Below are 21,284 nucleotides of genomic sequence, written 5' to 3'. Positions count from 1 at the left end.
ATTCAACGAGGTTATTACACAAAGAAAAAAATCTTTATTAAAACTAATATGTAAATTAAGCGAAAGAAAAACAGTTGTTACAAAAACAAAGGGAAAAAACTTAATATGCACTCCTGTCACATTCCAAAAAAGCAAAAGTCAAATAAATTTGAAAGAACAACAATCCTACTTTTGGCGTTGATTATTTCACAGTTATCATTCTCAGCTTAATATCTCTCTAATATCTCTACAGAATCTCAGATATAGCTTCAGGAAACATGGAAAGTCGTTTCCATTTTTCCTGCTCGCATTTATGGCATTGTCAGTTCAGGTCTTTGGCTGCTCGTGGGTGAAAAACTAGCCAATCACCGTGGGTGAAATGTACTATTAGCTCGTCTAGTATACAGGGTTATATAAGTAAATAACATTTTTTGTTCAGTTGATCATACTGCAAAAATAGGCTGATGTACATACTTACTGCTTGCACTCCCTGGATGATTCCACTTGTGTCTACTGCCACTTTATGCGTACTACCTCAACCCGTTGAGGATGAGATACACATCTCATATTTTGGTGGCGTAAATAGTGGACACTTCTACAAAGTCAACATGTTTAGTAAACTAACATACCAGTTCTCATACCAGCTGCTTGCACTCGCTGTCTTATTGCAAATGTTTGAATCTGCGCAAGATGAAAAGCATCAAAAACATAGGAAACATTAGCAAAAGGGTAAAATTTGTCGGAGGGAATTTCCCTCAGAAATGTTTGAGAAAAGAAGAAAATACAACAGAAAAGTTAAACCACCATATATGATAGCAAAAGTCTCCAGAATTGCATCAATTGATTGTGGTAAATATTTACTTTTGGGAACCTCCTTGACGTCCATTGTGAAGACTAGTGTTCCCTTAAGACAGAATATTAATGGGAATTTATTTTGCGTCAGGTTAGAGATGCCCACCGAGTAGATTACCTGTCAGATAAGGATATTGGAGGGCTAAAAAGCTCCAGAGTAAAACAGAAGCAAAATTTATTCATAATCAATACTGAAAATCTGCTTTTGGTTTTGTCGACAAGATTCATCTTTCAATAAAGATGAATTTTGCATAAGTGAAAAATAACTTTCCCTGAATGATAACATTTTGAACAGCAGGTCCCTGAAAATAGACAAAGACCACACCCAGGGCCATGAGGTTTTTCTAGCCCTTTTCACTTCATAAAGTTGGCCCAAATAATGATATGTGTGCTAAGCTTTTTAATAAATAACTTTCGCGAAACTCAAAAATAATTTTAACACCATTCGCTGTCTAATGTCATGCCGTGATTCAGGATTTTGCCTAGCTGTACGGAATCTTCAACTCCGATAATCGGGCGTAGTAGAAAATAATGGAACATTGCCTAACCATCCCTCCCTAGCTGCCAAACACAAGCAAACCAAACATCCTGTCATTTTATAGACCAGAATTTCATGATCTCGTACCCAAACCCTATCTTGTGACTGTAACTGAAATGTTACAACTGCTTAGCCGTGAAAGGTCTGAGTACGAGCAAAAGGACTTTCCTTAGAACCCTAAGAAAATTAACTCTAAGAACATTTTCTCTAAAAAATTTAAAAAGCAGAGAGTCACAGATATCGTTCTTCCAATACAAAACTTTAGTTAGCTATAATTGTTTCACAACCATTATGATCTACAATTTCCACCGGCCAAACTTGACTTTCAAAAGCCTTATCACATGAAATACAGCTTTGGGACACGTCGAATTCAACGTGTGATCAGAAGCCCATGTAATGGGCTCCTGGTGTGATGGCTTTTCTCAGTCACGTTTACCTCCTTTTCTACATAAAAATGTTGAATGTGGTAATGTTAATTATAGTTTTCGTTACATTCAACTATTGAGATATTCTCCCCTCTCATTACATAGTCAAAAGTTATTTTAAAAAATACTGAATCGAGTAAAAACTGTCAAAAATACATAACGTGCAGACATTAACTTTGTTTATAGACGTAACTACTTTCTGATTTTTTAAACCTAAACTTAATTTTGCAAAATATCCATAAAAATAGTTCCATATCCTTTCCTCCATTACGAAAATAACGTGAAAATATCAAAGTGCACTATATATCTTGTAACAGAAATATCTTCTCAGACATTCCAAACTGATCATATATAATTTAAAACTTATTCTCTGATCTCAGTTTCTCTCCCACTCAAATATTTTACTTTGATGACGAAAAGCGGGGTTTCTACAAAAATGGATCTTTCGGTATTTGGATAAATTCTTAAACCCAAGCGAAAGGCGTAGAGTAGACGGCTGAAAACAGAACTTTGGCAAATGTTTACAATACAAAAATAGCAGAAGTTTGAAAGGGATTACAGAGTTTGAATAATTGAGCATGAGTACTCATTTTTAGGAGAATTTGGAATATATACTAGCATACAATTGGCCTTCTTCGTTTGGTGAAGAAACTATGATTATTCAGTTCTACACACTCGACAAAGCCTGTCATTTTAAATTGCCTCAAGAAAATTTGCCAACATGACGCTTGCGTTGAAACAATCCGTTAAGTTATTCCCAGTGCTTTTCCCGATTCTCTGGGGAGGGAAAAGCCCTGGGTAAGAAGCTGAAAAATCTCGTATTCAAACCATTCACGATTAGCATCTGACAAAACATCAAGAGACAACTCAGCTTCACTGAGCATGCGTGAAGGAGCACTTGTCTGACTCTTTCTTAGTTAGACTTGGCTCCTTTACTAAGAAGATAACTCACTGTCTCGGTAAGTCCAAGGCGCCGTGTCATCATAAGGGGGTTTCACCATCCTTGGTTTTGGATTCAATGTCAACTCACTGAGAAAGTATTGTGTCAATAATGCCTTCCTCAGTCGTCTCATTTTACCGCCTGTACTTTGCCATATTCAGCAGCAATCATTTGCAACGTCCTACCCCGGACATTTCTTTAGTCAAGATCACTCATGTGACTGACCAGTTGCTCAATGACATCAACATGACCACGTAGTGAGGCGAAATGTAACGAATTCCATCCAGTCCTGTGTCGTAAAGCCAGATCAGCTCCTTTACTGATCAGACACTTCACCGCCTGTACTTTGCCATATTCAGCAGCAATCATTAGCGGCGTCCAACCCCAGGTATCTTCCGAGTCAATATCTGTCATGTGACTGACCAGCAGCTCAATGACATCAACGTGACCATACCGTGAGGCTATATGTAACGAATTCCATCCAGTCCTGTGTCGTAAGGCCGGATTAGCTCCTTTCATGATCAGACACCTTACCGCCTGCACCTTTCCATTTTCAGCAGCAAGCATTAGCGGCGTCCTACCAGTGGCAGTTCTTGGGTCAATATCAGTCATGTGACTGACCAGTAGCTGGATGACAACAACGTCACCACATAGTGAGGCCCAATGTAACGAATTCCTGCCATTGTTGTCTCGCAGACCCAGATCAGCTCCTCTACTGATCAGATACTTCACCGCTTGTACCTTGCCATTTCCAGCAGCAATCATTACCGGTGTCCAGCCTTGCGAGTCTCGCGAATTAATACAAATTCCACGAGAGAGCAAGGATTCAATTTCAGCGACATCACCTTCACTTGCAGCAGAGAAAAGCAGAACAACACTTTCCTCCATGTCTTGGTTCACATAAGCGTCACCTACGATAGAGTTGTTAGGGAAGGAAAATGAGAGACAAACATTACTTATGGAAGGTGAGATTGAAGGATTATGGGAGTATTTCAGTTACTGTAAACACGGATAATGAGCATAAACAAACCCTCCAGGAGTTGCTTTAGTAGTATAGTTAACTCAGTAGTCTTAAACTTATTATTAAACAACTAGGATAACAATTACATCTCCTCTATTGACATTTGCAGAGATTTTTATAGAATGGGAGCTGAAAATTTCATAGCCATAAAAGTTTTTACACATACTGTATAAAATCTCTGAAGTCTGAGTTCCGTTCAATTTAGCATCTCTCCATTACAGTTTTGCTAATATTTAACTTCACATACTTAACAAATGGAGAAGCCTTGACTGTGTTGTGGTCTGTTTTAAAGCACACAGGAAGCGGTGAGAGTACGAAATAAGAGTGGGGACAAACACGAGACGTAGTCTAATAGAGCACGCTCTTTCAACCAAAGACAACGCGCATTATCATCGAACTTTATAATAAAGTATATTATACCAGTAAATTAAACAGCATAGTAAATGATGTGAAAGTAATCACATTTTAGCAGCACATCGCATTTTTGACCATTTCTATGTAATGTAAACAACGCCTCTCATGCGTTCATTTTTTCTTTTCTTTTTGTAGACAGTCTGTAGATCTGAACTTGCATGAAAACTTAAGATAATTATACCTAAGAAACTCTGAATACCCAGGGTAATACTATGAATAATTAGTATTAAATGTGCACTAAGGAGGGTACCTCCGAATTTTTTAGAGTAGGATGACTGGGCAATTGCCTTTTGAAACTCTTACATTGTTTCTGACAAAAAGAACTAATTGATTCCCCCATTTTAACCCAGATTTTTAGTCTTAAAAAGACCAAAAAATTGCTAAAATTTTTAGAATATTAGTCTCAGCTGTCACTGACAACACTCCTCTACAGGAGTTTTTGTTTACCTCGAGAATCCTGCAAGTAGGTAAATATTACATACCTGCTGCTTGCACTACTTCCTTGTCCTCCTGTATTTGTTCTTTTGTTTCATTTGGGGTGCCTGGAGCTGCATAGAATGACAACACAGATGTTACAATGATGACGTTCTTTAGGTACTATGATGATTTTAGGAAGTCAGTGAAAATGAAAAGTCTTGGGATTTTTATTATTAGCACTGAAAGGAAATGTTCATCTTAGAGTACTCTGTATATTTTAAGACCCAAACTAGAATATGTTAAGCAATTTAAAACAGCTTCTAAATTTCTTATAATTTAATCCTACAGAAAGCTATGAAAGTAAGCAGCTGTGGACTTGTACACAAAATAAAGAAAAAGCTGACTTTTATTCACCTGTAGAGTGAGAGTATGAACAATCAAAATTATCCCTGGGCTCAGAATGTTTATTTAAAGTTATGTGACCAATAACATTTTAAAAAAGGTAATTTCTTGCCTCCCTTTGTGTTTCTCTTGTTTTATCTAAGGTGTCATGATCTGCACCGGAAACTGATTTAAGTATATTTATAAACTGCAATTAATACACCTCCGTAACTCAGAGTATTAGCTCTTTCCAGTCATTTTTTTTATCTATTTCACTGCTTTTAAAATTTGAAATTCCTTGGATCATTTCACCAATACCAAAAATACTGGACTGGTAGAATATACAACAAGCCGACATTGGGTTCCCAAGAATATGTTGCCTCAAGGAACTGTTCAGTTCATGCACACTATATAATACTTTCTGTATGTTAACTCAGAATAATTCTTAATTAGTTTTAAATAGGTTGTAATTTTCTGATGAAAGCCAGACAGCTGTTTACCGTTCACAAATCAAAGAAAGACCTGGCTCCATCTGTGGTCAAAATAATTCAATCATGCCCTCATATCAGTAGAGAGGATATCGAAATATCCTCACTAAATTGGGTCTACAAAAGGTACTGAAACAAGAAATGATTTGCATTTTTTAAGGGCACTTTACAAAATATGTTAAATATATGTAGCTGCCCCTTGCCCACCTGTCTTTCTTTCTGTAGTTTGTTCTGCTTTTTTATTGGAAGTGTCTGGATCTACACAAGACAAAGTACAACAGTAATACGTTTATATATCACTAAAGGCTGCAGATAGAAATAGAGCTAGTTGTACAAACAGTCCCAATAGATTTATAGTATTAATTTCACCACCTTATATGAAAAGTGATACATGACGTTGATGGACATACCTGCTTGTTTTACACGTTGGCGGCTGCTGTTTATTTGTTTTGCTTTTTTATCTGAAGTTCCTGGATCTTAATTCAGAGGATGAAATACAAAAATGTAATAACATATTAATTCCCATAACAGCTGGTGATGAGAATAGACAGCTTTTTTTGGCACACTACAAAACAGGTTCACATGCATACCTATTGCTTTCTCTCCTTCTTTTCTTCTCTCGGTTCGCTCTGTTTTTTCATTTAAAATGTTTGGATCTATTCAAGATGGAAATAAGATTCATACTCATGCGGTCACAACCAATAAAGTGTTCAAGAGGCATTTGAAAAATAGAAAATTCAAGCAACAGAAAAAAACATATAGCCATGTAAATTAAATTATTAGTACAGTGGCATGAATCCCATTATGTTTTAACATCATGTCATTTTGACGAAAACTTAATTTGGTCAAAAATAATTTTTTGGCAACACCATTACTTAAGCAAAATCTTAAACTGAACACGCACTTAAGAACATAGATTGTCAATTAAGTCATTTGATAGTTTTACTTCAAAATTTTTTCATGCCCCAAATTCATTGATATCAGGGTTTCTTACCATTTGTTGCCTGTAATTACTGCCTGGCCCCATTCTTACCCCTTGAAAACATTCTTATGGCACAAATTGCACACCTGCGTTAAACAGCCCCCCGTCTAAACTTTTGGGAGATTATACGTCATCTGCTTTGAGAACTGCTTTCAGAGCATCCTTCAGAGTTGTGTTGTTTAATAACTGAATATTGCTGCATCATGATCAGATTATGTCCACAGAGATACAGAGATCCCAGTAAAAACTCACGTCCACAGAGGACTCAGTGAATATACAATATACATCTTCACTTTTGAGGGCAACCCATTAATCAACACAGTGGTTTTACTACACATACACAAAGGGTTTTGTAATTATAAACATTACTTAGTAGATTGAATTCAACAAAATGTTTAGAATGAAACATTTTTAACAATGATGAAAACTTGGAAACTGAAAAGGCTTTCATTTTCAGGGAACTGTGAATTTTATACGCGCAGATGAGACAAATTATCTCACTAGCTGGTGCTCTTAATGGAATGTTGTCCAATACACACAAACACTTCCCACTTATGAGAAAATTTGATTTATTCATCGGGAAATCTGAGCAATTAGGGTCAAATTGACTTCATTACTTGAAATTACATCCGAGCCTATTCACAGACTTTCCAGTTGGAAGTAAATTTCTTAGTATTGAAGCATTTTGAGGTAAACTATGCAAAAACAACATTAGGAAAAAATGCATACCTGTCAAACGACGATTTAAGGGAATTTCATTTTGATCAGTGATTTTCACTAACTCAAGGATCATCTTCTCAAATTTCTTGCACTCTTTCTCCCACGAATACTTTAACTTATATTGCTCTCTAAGCCGCAAGGCAGTAATATGTCTGTTTCTTCGTGTCTGTTCTGACAAACGAAAGATTCTATTCGCCCATTCATCAGATACATCTGTTTTGACAACCACGGACATCCCATTCTCTAAGTCTTTAAGGGCTTTGGCAATTCCAGTTTCACTGGAGACAAGAACAGATACACCAGCTGATATTGCCTCCAGCGCAACCAAACCAAAGCCCTCTGTGTGGAACGGCATGACGACTAAGTCCGCTTCACGTAACATTGTTTTAATTTGTTCATAACTGCAGAGGCCACGAATGGTTAACTGGTTACGTGATATTTTGGTTTCCTCCAGAAACCACGTTTCTATCTTCCTTTGTTCATCTTGTGCCGCACCGACAAATGTGAGCTCAAATTTTCTTTCCAGAGAAGCCACAGCCTTTCCAACGATGTCATATCCTTTGAGAGAAAAGTCCTCAAAGCTTCCACGACCGAACATAAATATACTGAAGTCTTCCTCTGATAATTCACGCTCGGATTGCGTTGCAGCCGGATTGATATACTCTTCGAAAATCCCTGGAGTAATGACCTCTACTTTAATATCTGGCAGGCTTCTTTGATATTTTCTTTGTAGTAGAGAGCCTACTGCAACAACTAACTCAGATGCTCTGCAGAGTTCGAGTTCTTGTCTGTTCTTCTCTTCGTTATCTGCAATCGCATCCGCCGTGACGTTACATTCCAATTTGTGTTTTCCAAGAGCTTCGCAATTGACATGCACGAAATGTATCCAACGGCAGTTTGTGATCATTTGAATGAAATAAGCGGCGCTACCAAATTTCCTCCCGTGAGACACCACAACATCAGGATTTAATCTATCTGACGGCGGAGTTTTTAGCCAATCCAAGGGATCGCTAGATCCTGGAGAGCGCTTAGCGGTGATAAGATTCACTCCTTTACTGCTTGCATCTTACCTTTCCGCTTCGCTGCTTTCAGATACGTAGCAGTGAACCTTGATTCTGCCGTTTGATATATTCGCTAGATTCACAGCTAGCTCTCTATTGAACGTTGAGAGTCCTCCCTTTTTAGAGCCCCACTCACTACAGATGAACATAACATCGATGTACGGAGAGACAATGTCACCGAGATCAACCTCTAACTGCAAGCTAGGAAGTGGCTTCGCTCTTGATGTATCGTCTTTTCCGCGCTTGATTGTGATTTGAAACACTTGATTTTGTCCATCTGTGTTCACATCGCTTGGCTTCAAAGTTGTAGAGGCTGCCTTCCCCATTTATAAGTCTCGATAATCAACCTGAGATGATATATCAAAAGCACAACTGCCACTTCCGCATCCACGAAAAGTGACAAAATGATAGCTAATGACGTCAAATAGGGCGGCCCCCACCTCTCAATGCTTTGCTCGAGGAAAACATTTTTAGGAAGATATTTATCTTTACTTAATCGCGTTCGAAAAACAACTCGCTTCTTTTCCTTATAACTCAAAATGTATTCAGTGGGGGATGTCTTGACGACTTGTTCGCTTTCTGTTTCTTCAAAAAGCTGTTCGCAGAATTTCTTAATAGGGAAAGGAAGGCTTTTACTTCAAAGTGTTTGGAGTACACACTTTCCTTTCATTTCTTTGAAAAAATTGTTACTTATATTACCCTTGCAAAGAAAGGGGGTGACATACTTTCTAAGAGCGGTGGAAATGAACGGTGTCGCTTCCGGGCTCACTGTGACGGAATGATCGTATAATATGTCTGATATGTCTATTTTTGACCTTTAAGTCAACCTCTAATTACCCTGCTAATGTTATTCAGTCACTGGATGACTTTAAGAGACAATCGAGGTATGTCTGAGATTGATGCAAATGGCTTGAACATTGTCAGAGATATCAACTGCTGGTTAAAATACGAGATTAAAAATGAAAGTGTTGGGTACTCTTCTAGAAACGCGGGATGTACTTAATAATATAGCGGCTCTTTCAAAGAGGACTGCCGAAACTAGAAATTTAAGAAAAGTTTCTGTGAGAAAACAGTAATACTTATCACCATTCATGCGTAGTTTCTGGATACTTCAGGGTCATCGATAACACTTCTTGTTCTTGAACTTCCAGCTGTGCGACAAGAAGAAAAGTTTTCGTGGCATTTACCAAGCCCCGTAGAGATAAATAAATAAATAAATAAATTAAAGATTTATTCAATACATGTTTTCGTACAGGAGTAAAATAAAACACGTTTACATTGAAAATGAAATAAAATAAAACAGTTTTTACATTGATTACATTCTCAAAAAATTTTTTTAAAAAGTTAAAAAAAATATCACATGTTGGTAAATCTATATTTACATAAAAAAATAACAATAAATAAAAACAGAAAAAATACATATATAGATATATATATATACACAATATATATATGATATATATATATGATATATATGATATATTTATATATATATATATATATATATATATATATATGATATATATATATATATATATATATATTATATATATACATACAAGCTATATAAAAATGTATCACTATTGTAAAAAGGCCATTGCCGGAAAGAAGCTAGTCTTAAAACGCTCCGTCCTGCATCTCGGCAACGATATACGGTGGCTGGACCTCAGATAACGCCCATGGACAGCGTTACGCCAGGGGGAATATTCGAAAATAAGCGCGAGGAGGGCTCGCGTGCTTTCTCAAAGGTCTTATTGCATAAGCACAACATTCTTTCTGAAAGACTAGCGATGGAGCCTCTGCAAGGTGCCTTTTCATAGTCACTTCCTGTAAAAATAATCGTCAAGGCACGTTTTTAAACATGCTCTAGTTGCTGCTTGAGGTGTGACTGTACACTGCTACTCCAAACATGGCAAGCGTACTCTAAAATTTATCGCACAAGGGCGCAATATATGGTGATAAGGTGATCCGGTGGGACTCCAGCCCGTTTCAAAACCCTTAGAAGGTAAAGACGTTTACACGCCTTGTCAACAATCTCCTTGGTGTTTTGGCCCCATTTTAAGTTGTCACAAAGAGTAATATCAAGCACTTTGTGCACGCTGACCTTTTCAAGATACGTATCATTGACGGTGAGCTGGAGTACGTCGAGATCTTTAGCAAGGAAGGAGAGGAGCATTTCTTTGCACTACTTCGGGTTTAGGTTCATACAACTTTCCTCCACCCAGGCTGTAATGCTGTCAAGATCATCTTGTATAGTTGATGGAGAACCGTGGGGAACTACCTCGGAAATTGTAATGTCGTCGACATACTTTCAGGAACTCGATCTACCAGCTAAATCGTTAACCACAACCAGAAAGAGAACTGGACTAAGCTTGGTCCCTTTTCGGAGCCCGTCAAACTTTACAGCTTGTCGTCTCTGTGATAAAAAGCTGCAAATCCACTTAGCAATAATGTGTCTAGCACCCGTTTTCAAAAGCTTGCATACCAGAATATTATGGTCAATATGGTCAAACGCTTTAGAGAAATAGATACGTACCAGTTGATTCAAGAGCTGATAGCCAGTTATGCAGCATATCAAGTAGACAAAAGGTGGTTGACACACCTTTGAGAGAACAAAATTGATTTGGGTAAATGTGCTCCTTGATGTCCTCCATGAGCTACTGGACAACAAAATCCTCGAATGCCTTTGAAAGGCATGCAGTCAGCGCTACTGGTCGCAGGTCATTATCACAGGTGACGGGTGACGCCTTTGGTATTGGTGATATATAGGCATCCCTCCACGCCGAGGGGAAGTTACCAGACGACAACAACCGGTTAAATATAGTGGTCACGGGATCAGAAAGCTCAGACGCGAATAGCTTCAGAATTCGATTTGGAATCGCGTCAGGACCGCAAGCTTTGAAAGGACTTAGCCTGAGCAGTTTTTTGTAGACTTCCGTGGGGCGGATGACAGGTAACTCTTCCGATGCGGGTAGAAAGGCAGAGAGCGTTTGTAATGCAGGGCTGGATCATCAGATGTTATTGAAACAAAAAATTTTTTAAGCATATTTGCCAGCCCCAGGCCAGACAATACTTTATTGTGGACCTCATAACTGATAGCACTCACACCACTGGATTTACCGGAGAGCTTTTTAACGAGACTCCACCACTTCCTTTCGAGGATGAACTGCTTAATGCGAGATGTCATCCAGGGTCTATCGGTGGGATGGATTTTCACCGACTTTAGTGGGAAATTAATATCAATTTCTGTTTTCACATCAGTGTTAAACGATTCCGTTAAGCTGTCAACTAAAGCCACGCTGTCTAGACTAGTGAACCAATGATGACTAGAAACCCACCTCCCGAAAGCATTAATAGCCGACTCCGGAAACCGTGGTACCCTGCGTTTCTGGGCCTTATGAGCGCGCACCGTGATATCACGAGATGGTTTAGGTCTCCAAAACACAGAGCCGTGATCTGATGTACCCAGGTTTGCAATAACAACAGGTTTATCATAACGATTACAAATGTCCGTTAGACTAAAGCCCAAGATACTATTTCCACGGGTGGGATCGCGAACTATTTGCTTAAGGTTAAGGGCGAGTCCACTATTTGCTTAAGATTAGAGGCGAGTTGAAATGACAAAGATGGGGTAAATGTGTACTAGTATCATATGTTAAACCAGTGATTAAGGGATGTGTTATTGCATTGTTATTTCATTTACTAGTATTTTCGAAAAACATCCTACAACCCTATCTGATCATCGATCATGCAAGACCTGTCCGAAAGACAAAAGTAATGCACAGGAAGCAATTAGAGTGTTCTGCATAACCAGTAAAAAAACGAGTGCATTTAAGAATTTTTATTGTTCATAGCCGCCTTTTGTTATTCCACTTTCCTACTGCATTTCTGTCCTTAAATTGCAATACCAAGGCAGTTTTTTTTTATGATGTCGTCTTGATGAACATTTTCTTTAAGATTCATCACTTTCAACCTCGCCATCGTCATCACCAGTTCAGCAGCTGGTACGTTTTCTAAATAGTCATTTACCGTTTTTATGCATGTCGCTTTTCAGGATCTTCTCTGTTTACAAATGTGACAGACATTAATTTTTATTCCAGGCGAAGGAGTATGTTTCAAAATTTGGCGGAATAAATATTATCAGAAGAACTTCTATACAGGTGTGTAATTTTCATAACTTAAAGGCTTTTAGACTGTGATATATGTTTATAAATTACAAAAAGTAAATATCTGACCTTTAAGGATAAAACACCATTAAGCCATATAAGTTGGAAGTGCCGAGGCTTAAAAAATAATCCAGGCTCCTTTAAAAAGAGTTCTTTAGCCAATGAATACCCAGGACACCATCGGAAGCCTCCTGCTAGACTTTTTTCGAATTTTCAGTATGAACTGTATATGTGAGACTGACTAATTAATGACCTGGAAGTATTTTATGTAATTGATTAACTAATTGACGGAGGCTGTAACTTTGTTTAAAGATTTCACCATAAAAACTAAGAACGTCACAAAAGACGGTATGGAAGACGTTAAAACACTACAAAAATCATCTTTGAGGTGGCAGAGGCCGTCGAGAAATTTGTTCTAAATTGTGGAAAGCGACACCTGAGTGGAATGAGGCCTTCAGCATGGATCATTTTCCCAAAAATGGGTGAGGTGCCTCCATTTGTCATATTTTTTCCCGACAGTTTTGGCCACTCAAAAAGCCTATCGCAAGGATGCTAGTTCTCGCAACTAAGACTACAATGGAGGAAAAACTAAGCGGAAAATCGTCAAACATCATCTTTCCCCCCAATAATTTTGGGCACTTTGTTAATTTACTTTTTTTCAGGTCTGAGGGCTTTTCAGAGGAAGGATGCCATGCAGTTACATCAGAAAGCAACTCAGAAGAAACAGTTTGTAGCTGTAATCATTTGACACATTTTGCCGTCTTAATGAGCTACGACAGTAGCACAAAGGTAATCAAATAATTTTTCCTTTACTCGATAATTTTATGGGCTCAATTAGCTAACTCGATGTTTCCTTTAACAGCTCATCGAGGGGGAAGAAACAATTCTGAAAATGATCATCGACGTGGGACTAAGCCTTTCTGTTGTCGGGATACTTTTAACATTAATACCTTATTCCTGCCTCACGTAAGTAATGTACCTGAATATTAACTAGGTCGATTAATTAGGTAGGTTCTTAACTCCCCTAAACTATACTAGTGAGAAAAGAGATCTCAATGCAAATCTCCGTGCCAATAAGAACAAGTATTACAAACTACATTTCATGCCCCATTAAAAACGCTTGAAAAGCCCACGGTCTGACGGTTTATGAATTTTTTTAAGGTTTAGACATTTCCTCGTCATGTTTTCCTTTTGGTCCTTTCTGGAGCTATTCACTGATTTTTTTTCTTTTCTTTGCTGTCAAGATTTTGTTGATATTTTAGTTATATTTTGCTGTGTCTTTTAATTCAATTTTGTTGTGTTTGCCGTGCTTACTGTCTCTAGTGTGTTGTTGTTGCTTTTATATAATTTATTATTTTTGTTTTTACAATTATTTTATCAGAGATGTTCGTCAACCTCTCTCTCCAATTCGATTAAGTGTTTCTATGTCCCTTGGAGCTGGACAGATCATCTTCCTCGCCGGGATAAACGCCACAGAAAGCAAAGTTAGTGTCCTCCCTTTCTATCCATGGAATGAATGAACTCTTTGCACCGTGAATATCTTGTCAAAGGGAGGAAGACGAGAACATAAAAAATCTTTTTCTTCACAGGCTGCCTGTGTTACAACAGCAGTTCTGATGCAGTATTTCTTGATGGCCGCTTTCTGTTAGACGCTGATCGAGGGAATTTCTCTCTACTTCTCCGTTGCGAAAGTTTGCAACATCAACACTAAGATTTACATGTATCACGTCATTTCGTGGTAACGGTAACCATGCTTTCGGATCACCAAATATGGTGCTGTCATGCAGTAAAGTGTTTGGATTTCCTTCCTTTCTTATGGTAGGTCTTCCAGTGATCATGGTGGCCATTTCACTCGGATTCCCTGCTGGAAAAGAAGGGTTACAAAGCTATACGAGTAATAAATAGTAGGAAAAAAATTCAAGGGTTTCTTCTTGCTCTTCTTCTTTTAATATGTTGCATTTAATTCTTTGTTTTGTTTTTGTATACATTTTGAGACAGGTATCATTTCATTTGCTGACAATTTGTGTTTCTTTCACGTCTCTCACCTCTTCGAGTTTAGTTGCTGGCTTTCCTCAACTAACAACCTGATCTGGATATTCATCCCCTTTGTGTCTTTCATTGAAGTTGTGAATTTATGATTGGTGTTGGTGATTGTGATTGGTATACCTGGACTTATTGCTGCCACAGACTTTTTTCTGTGCTCTTTAAAAAAACAAATTAAATATTTATGATATGACCCCCCACAATATTTACCATTTCCCTTTTGCCACTTACTCGCCAAAAACTGTGGACGTTGTTGGTATTTGCAAGGTTGCTGGCCCATTTTAAGTTAATGATCACCTTCAATTGCGAGATAAACCTCTCGAGGCAATGTCTTCAGAGGCGTAAGATAGCTTCATAAATTCTCCAACTTTTACTACATGGTATGAAAAAAGTAATTCTTCCCTTTCCTTGTTGATTTTTTCTTTCTATTTCACATTGATATGCCAAGATATGTTTTCGCCCAAAAATAACTAATGAAAAAACCTTGAAAAAGATGAATGGAGCAGGAAGAGTAGAAGATTTTGAGTTTATATTTTTAACATGAGGCTTCACTTGGCGTGGTTCACCCAGTTTAGAAATTTTGTTTGCGATTTCTTTGGCTCATTGTCAGTGGATCGAACCCTATAATCTCCTGGTTGAGTTGTTTTCCCTTTAAATGACTCCTCATCCCACCCTTGTTACCAAACTAGTAACGTCTTTGGCAAGGATCCCCTCCGGCTTTGGCCATTCGACAACCATATCTAAATAATTAATTTATTTCTATTGCATTCTTCAGCTCAACATTATTATACTTGTACGAGTCCTAAAGAAGATGACCAATTTGGTGCAGCCAAAAGCGGAAGACAAGCATTTTTAGAAAATACAGTAAGATTCATAACATAAAACTAAAAACAAAAGAGATTGCCATGTCCTCCTGTAAAGCAATATTCGCCTAGCTTACTCATTCCTCAATCAGCGAGGCACTACGATATCTGATAATGAAAATTCATTGTCAAAGGAAGTTAATTTAAGGGTTTTTTTAAACTCCTAGACTTGGTATCAAAGCAGCGTAGTGGTAATTCCCCTGCTGGGTGTCACGTGGCTATCTGTGTCTAAACACAAAGCTTTTCCTTACATCTTAACCATACTCAACTCTACTCAGGTAAGTGTTCAATAGAAACTCTCAAAAATCATTCAATCTCGATTATATATTTTGTTTGCTAACTGAGACACCACTACAGTTGTTAGATGAAATTTTTGAAATTGTAAAAACAAAAAGGTGTTAACTATGCAAGAGAAGACAGATTCCTTATTTATTTCTAGGATATGCAATTCCCTTCCATCTTAAATTTCTCTTCAGACTAACAGAAATCTTAATTGATATGTGACAAATTTATTTGAATATTGTGAAAGTAATGATCTTGAAATCAAGTTTGTGCTGCAGGGTTTCCTGATTTTCGCTCTACACTGCATGCGAAACACTCAGGTAAGAAAAACATCAAACTGATTATTAACTCCATATCATCAAGTTTTTGTGTTAAAATAAATATCCGCGGAATGCTAAGAACCATATTTCATGTTGCCCCTCTATCTGCAGATCAGAGAGGGATTCAAAAGAAAGACGAACATCGTTTTTCCATCTTCCATAAAGAACAACTACAGAATGAAGAGCTCACAGGTCAGTCCAAGTAAGGTTGGGGATGTATGGGCAGCTGAATTGCAGTCTTGTGCTGAATTTGAATCGGGATCGCACGTAACTTAAATAACTGCATCCAGCCAGCCGAAAATAACAGTCAATTACTCAGTACAATCACTTACTTAAAAGCAATGAGTCGGTTGGGATTGGTCTGATCTATGATCTGCAGGTAAAAAGACGTCATTCTGTTCATCATTGTTTAAGCGTTCAACTGGTTGTAGTTGTAACCTATCTTCTTCATGATTATAAGTTTATTTTCTGGCCGATCAAATATTTACAGACGAGATTTATCGAAATAAATCAATCCATAAGTTTAAATTTTAATGGCTCAGTATGTTGATGACTTCCCTTCAAATAAGACCACAGTCTGCTATAGACGAGGCGGGAATTTATGCCCAGAAATCAAGACTCTTCTTTCTTTAAAAAGCACGTTAACACGCAGCTTTAATTGAAAGTATTTATCTTTGATTCTTACGCGATAGCTTTCTGTGCCTACTGCATGATTGTGTCATGTTCGACGTTTCACTTACTGAGTTTCAAACATCTCATCAAACACTGTAACCACTACTAACAATAGTTATGGGTACTAACTGTAACCATAAGTTTCTAGAAATTTCTAGAATGCTGACAAGGAACTTTCTAAAGCATTTTATTGGGTTACGTAGCCATGGTGTAACGCTACCAAAATAGTTGTGTTGTAAGCTTCCAGAAGTTTCTGGAATACTTTGGATATAAGGACTCAGTCGTGCAGAAGCAGTACTTGTTGTTGTAAGGATAGATTGACTTATCGAAAAGTTATACCGAAAGAAAGCTACTGTAAGAGATTGTTAATTTTCAGGAACTTTGGAGACAACTGTGAAAAAGCGTCACTGGTAAGCTAAGATATAATCTGTAGTGGGCCTCAATAAGTTTATTTAGGGATAATTACTCTACTTCCTTTAAAACTCGCCCCTTAATAAGAATATTACAAGTTGTTTAATGAAGTAGTTGGGTTTGTTGGAAAATAATGCTCTTCCTGTTAGTTAAATTGTACAGTAAAAATAATACTAATAGTCTTAGCAGCTAACATTGAGGTTCAGAATTGTTGCTTAATGAATAAATGGATGACTAATTTAAAAAAAAAAACCCTAATGGCTAATTACATTTACCTTTTTTTTTTCCTGCATCCCTTTGATAAGGAGTATCGTTTTAAATCGTAAATACATCGATTAATTTGGAATTAAATTGGGGCAATGTTAGCCGGAAATGGCATAAACCAGGAGATCAAAAACTATTCGGCACATATCATTAAACAACAATTAAAGAGCTTTTATACAGAGTCAGCAGGGATTTGCTAAAGCAAAGGCATAGAAAAAACCAGGAAAGATTTATTACTCGACGTTTCGGGGTCATCGTGACTCCATTATCAAGAGACTAGTTTAAAAACATGCAAATAAGGAAAGGTACAAGAATAGCATAAATTAGAATGAACGGCTTAAACAAACACCTTGGCGCGGATGGAATCCGTTTGCACGTTCAATGTTGGCTTACGCATGCGAATATACAACATTTCATTAACAAGGCAATCAAATTTGCCGTTACATTTCGCGATGACGTTAAATTGCTCGATCAAGCGTTCAGGCATTTCACTATTGTGTTGGAGGTGGTAGTGTTTGTAGATAGAAGATGATTTCCTTGTGTGCCCTTCTACGCGATCGTGTAAGTGGCCACGAGTATAGCCCACATACCCTGCATCACACAGGTTACATTTAAATTCATAAACGATACATTGTTGGTTAACAATAGGGGGCTTAATTTCGTGTTGCTTAAGCTGTTGATCGAGCTTAGGGCTAACGAACACTGGTTGGACAGTCACGCTTAACTTCGAGCTTAGACTGTTCAGTTGTTGTTTAACATGATTAGCTGACGATTGGTCCTTGAAGGGTAACAATAATCTCACAATCTCCGATGGTACGAGGGATCAATCAACTTTCTACGACTATGCCAGAGCTTCGAACTCACACCTACTTTTGCCAAGATCGACAAAGATAGGCGCGCTAAGTGGAAGAAATCATCTGCTTCCTTTACAAAGAACGTGATCGCGGAGGAGCTCAGAGTAAGAATACAGGAGAGTATGGTACTTCGAGAGGAAATCAATGGCATCTATGATGAAATCCGTCAGACCTGTTCACTATTCCGCTATATGTGCATCTTACGAACCATCACTATGCTTCGGAATAAACTCCAACTTGAAGTTACGAACACTCACACTCGAAAGATCTCAAGGCTTCTCTACAGAGAAACTGACGTCGACGAACACATCCTGAATATTTCCTCTTACGAGCTATCGTTCTTCCAAAAATTGATTCTCTGTCGTGGCCTGAAATTTGCGATCCCGCAAAGAGTGTCTCCAGTTGAGATCAAGGCAAGCTTCGAGAAAGCATACTGGAACCTTGAACGGCATCTACCAAACGAGAATTTACGCGAACTAGCAGCCGCAACCTTACGATCTGTTGCGCTAGAGTATATTAATAGGAGTAGCCCAAAACCTCCTAAAGCCCTCTTGCAAGCTATTGAAGATCTGAAAAAACGCAATGACATCGTTGTCACAAAACCGGATAAAGGGTCTGGTGTTGTTGTTATGGATAAATCAGAATATCTTCGCCTACTATCCGAAGCGTCAATAAACGATACCAGCAAATTCCGATTCGTCGACTCGGAGAGACCGAGAACCAGAGGACGACCTCCTAAGTATTACCACCCTCTCCTTCAGAAAGAAAGGGAGTTGGAAACTCTCGTTCGAAGGATTCTACCGAAATCCATTGTTGACGCTCTCCGCCCGAAAGGGTCCAGACTCGCACACTTGTATGGCTTGCCGAAGACACATAAAGAACAGTTGGCCGTGCGGCCAATACTCTCTGCTACTAACACCTACAATTACTCGCTAGCGAAATGGCTTGACGACAAATTGAAACCCCTGTCGTGCAACCAATATACAGTGACAGACACATTCCGCTTTGCTGATGAAGTACGAGGCTTCGAGATCAAGAACGGCGAAATTTTAGTTTCCTATGACGTCACCTCATTGTTTACAAATGTACCCTTGGAGGAAACAATACAGATCTTAGCTGAAAAAGCCTTTGCCCAGGATTGGTTCAACGAGACGCACAGCTTGAACATCTCTAAAGCGGACCTAATCGACCTCCTCCGAGCAGCTACGAAAAACCAGCTTTTCCAGTTTGACGGTGCTTTATATGAGCAGACAGATGGAGTCGCTATGGGTTCTCCCCTTGGACCGTTGCTGGCTAACGTCTTCATGTGCTCGATTGAGGAAAACCTCGAACAACACGGTCAACTTCCGCGCTATTACCGGAGGTACGTCGATGACACCCTGACCGTAATGCCTGATAGGGTGACCGCTGGCCAGTTTCTAGACACCCTTAACTCTACCCATCCCTCCCTCCAGTTTACCATGGAAGTCGAACGGGAAGGATCCCTTCCCTTTCTAGGAACTGAACTGCTTAACCGTGCACCAAAGATTGAGACCAAGGTCTACACCAAAAGAACCAACACGGGTCTCCTTCTGCATTTCCAGAGTCATGTTGACATTAAGTACAAGCGCAGCCTAGTCAACACCATGGTGGATCGCGCTTATCGATTATCTTCTAACTGGTCTTTCTTCTCCGAGGAATGTGACCGCCTTAGAAGGGTTTTTCATAACTTGAAATACCCAAAGCCACTGGTTGAAACTACAATCAAGCGGTTCGTTGAGAGAAGGATTTCATCTGCAGAGCCCTGTCCATCACCAGACGTACCATCGGAGATTGTGAGATTATTGTTACCCTTCAAGGACCAATCGTCAGCTAATCATGTTAAACAACAACTGAACAGTCTAAGCTCGAAGTTAAGCGTGACTGTCCAACCAGTGTTCGTTAGCCCTAAGCTCGATCAACAGCTTAAGCAACACGAAATTAAGCCCCCTATTGTTAACCAACAATGTATCGTTTATGAATTTAAATGTAACCTGTGTGATGCAGGGTATGTGGGCTATACTCGTGGCCACTTACACGATCGCGTAGAAGGGCACACAAGGAAATCATCTTCTATCTACAAACACTACCACCTCCAACACAATAGTGAAATGCCTGAACGCTTGATCGAGCAATTTAACGTCATCGCGAAATGTAACGGCAAATTTGATTGCCTTGTTAATGAAATGTTGTATATTCGCATGCGTAAGCCAACATTGAACGTGCAAACGGATTCCATCCGCGCCAAGGTGTTTGTTTAAGCCGTTCATTCTAGTTTATGCTATTCTTGTACCTTTCCTTATTTGCATGTTTTTAAACTAGTCTCTTGATAATGGAGTCACGATGACCCCGAAACGTCGAGTAATAAATCTTTCCTGGTTTTTTTTATACAGAGTATACAAATTAAAGGAAAAAGCTTAGCTATGGAAATGCGGAATATTTCCATGGGCCTGGTCTTCAAATATCACTACAGAGGAGACGTAGCATTGAAGAGGAATTTCAACAAGCCAGAGAAGAGGTCGATTATGTAGATGTGCCTAACAGTTTAAAACAGTCTAGGTTGCGTCATACACATTTATAAATAAACATGGATGACGAAGCGCACGATTCAGGCGGAAGAAATAAAATAATCAAAGTGCTCTGTGAGCAAACTCGTGAATTGACACATGATTTTTTAGATTATGTTTAATGTTATCTGGTTTAGGGAATTTTGTGGTTGATTGTCATATCTAGAGTACGAGCAGTAGTTCAGTGTTCGCTAATGTAGCAAAGAAACAAAGTAACGTTGGGATAAGAAGGCATTACAATTGAAATGATCATGCTATTACATTTGACAAGGTGGATGATGTCATGTGTTTTAAACGTCTATCATTTTTGTTTCTGGTTCAAAAGAAAAGGTTGGAAGTAAATGTGGGTGAAAAGTGAAATTTACTGTCTTTCGTTGTAAATATTAGAAAATCAAGGCAATACTGTCTTAATGAAAACATTAACGATTCCCTCTTTATCAAATGAGACAAACGGGAACGAGTTTTGAGTGATATAACTAAGCCAAGCCTGCCACCGTCATTTTGGATCTTCGCCTGGGTAGATTTAGGTCACGTGCTAGGCAACGTATGATCAATAACAAGATAGAATTTCATTTCAGGCCTATTTATCAATTTTGTGGTGTGTAA

General features: G+C 38.4%; 1 protein-coding gene and 1 pseudogene across 3 annotated transcripts; one reads left to right on the top strand and one right to left on the bottom strand.

The window, feature by feature from the left end:
- Positions 1-1,608: 1,608 nt before the first annotated feature.
- LOC113686170 (uncharacterized) lies at positions 1,609-8,609 on the bottom strand (annotated as a pseudogene). The gene is made up of 6 exons (XR_016184771.1): positions 7,167-8,609; positions 6,046-6,111; positions 5,866-5,931; positions 5,663-5,713; positions 4,652-4,717; positions 1,609-3,645 (listed from the first exon to the last, which is right to left on the bottom strand). The product of XR_016184771.1 is annotated as an uncharacterized LOC113686170 (transcript).
- An 8,820-nt stretch (positions 8,610-17,429) lies between these two features.
- LOC149051952 (uncharacterized) lies at positions 17,430-20,379 on the top strand. 2 transcript variants are annotated; one of them, XM_089199729.1, is made up of 2 exons: positions 17,430-17,650; positions 18,751-20,379. In XM_089199729.1, exons 1-2 carry the CDS (start codon positions 17,599-17,601, stop codon positions 20,370-20,372), a joined length of 1,674 nt encoding a protein of 557 aa, XP_089055855.1. In that variant the 5' UTR covers positions 17,430-17,598; the 3' UTR covers positions 20,373-20,379. The 2 variants fall into 2 exon arrangements, with proteins under 2 accessions (XP_089055855.1, XP_089055820.1); XM_089199694.1 differs by lacking the exon at positions 17,430-17,650 and having other exon boundaries at positions 18,079-20,379.
- The last annotated feature ends 905 nt before the right edge of the window (positions 20,380-21,284 follow it).

This window comes from Pocillopora damicornis, chromosome 1 (genome assembly GCF_964200805.1).
Source record: "Pocillopora damicornis chromosome 1, jaPocDami1.2, whole genome shotgun sequence".
In the NCBI taxonomy this organism is placed as follows: domain Eukaryota; kingdom Metazoa; phylum Cnidaria; class Anthozoa; order Scleractinia; family Pocilloporidae; genus Pocillopora; species Pocillopora damicornis.
This window is presented reverse-complemented; position numbering and strand designations above follow the sequence as displayed.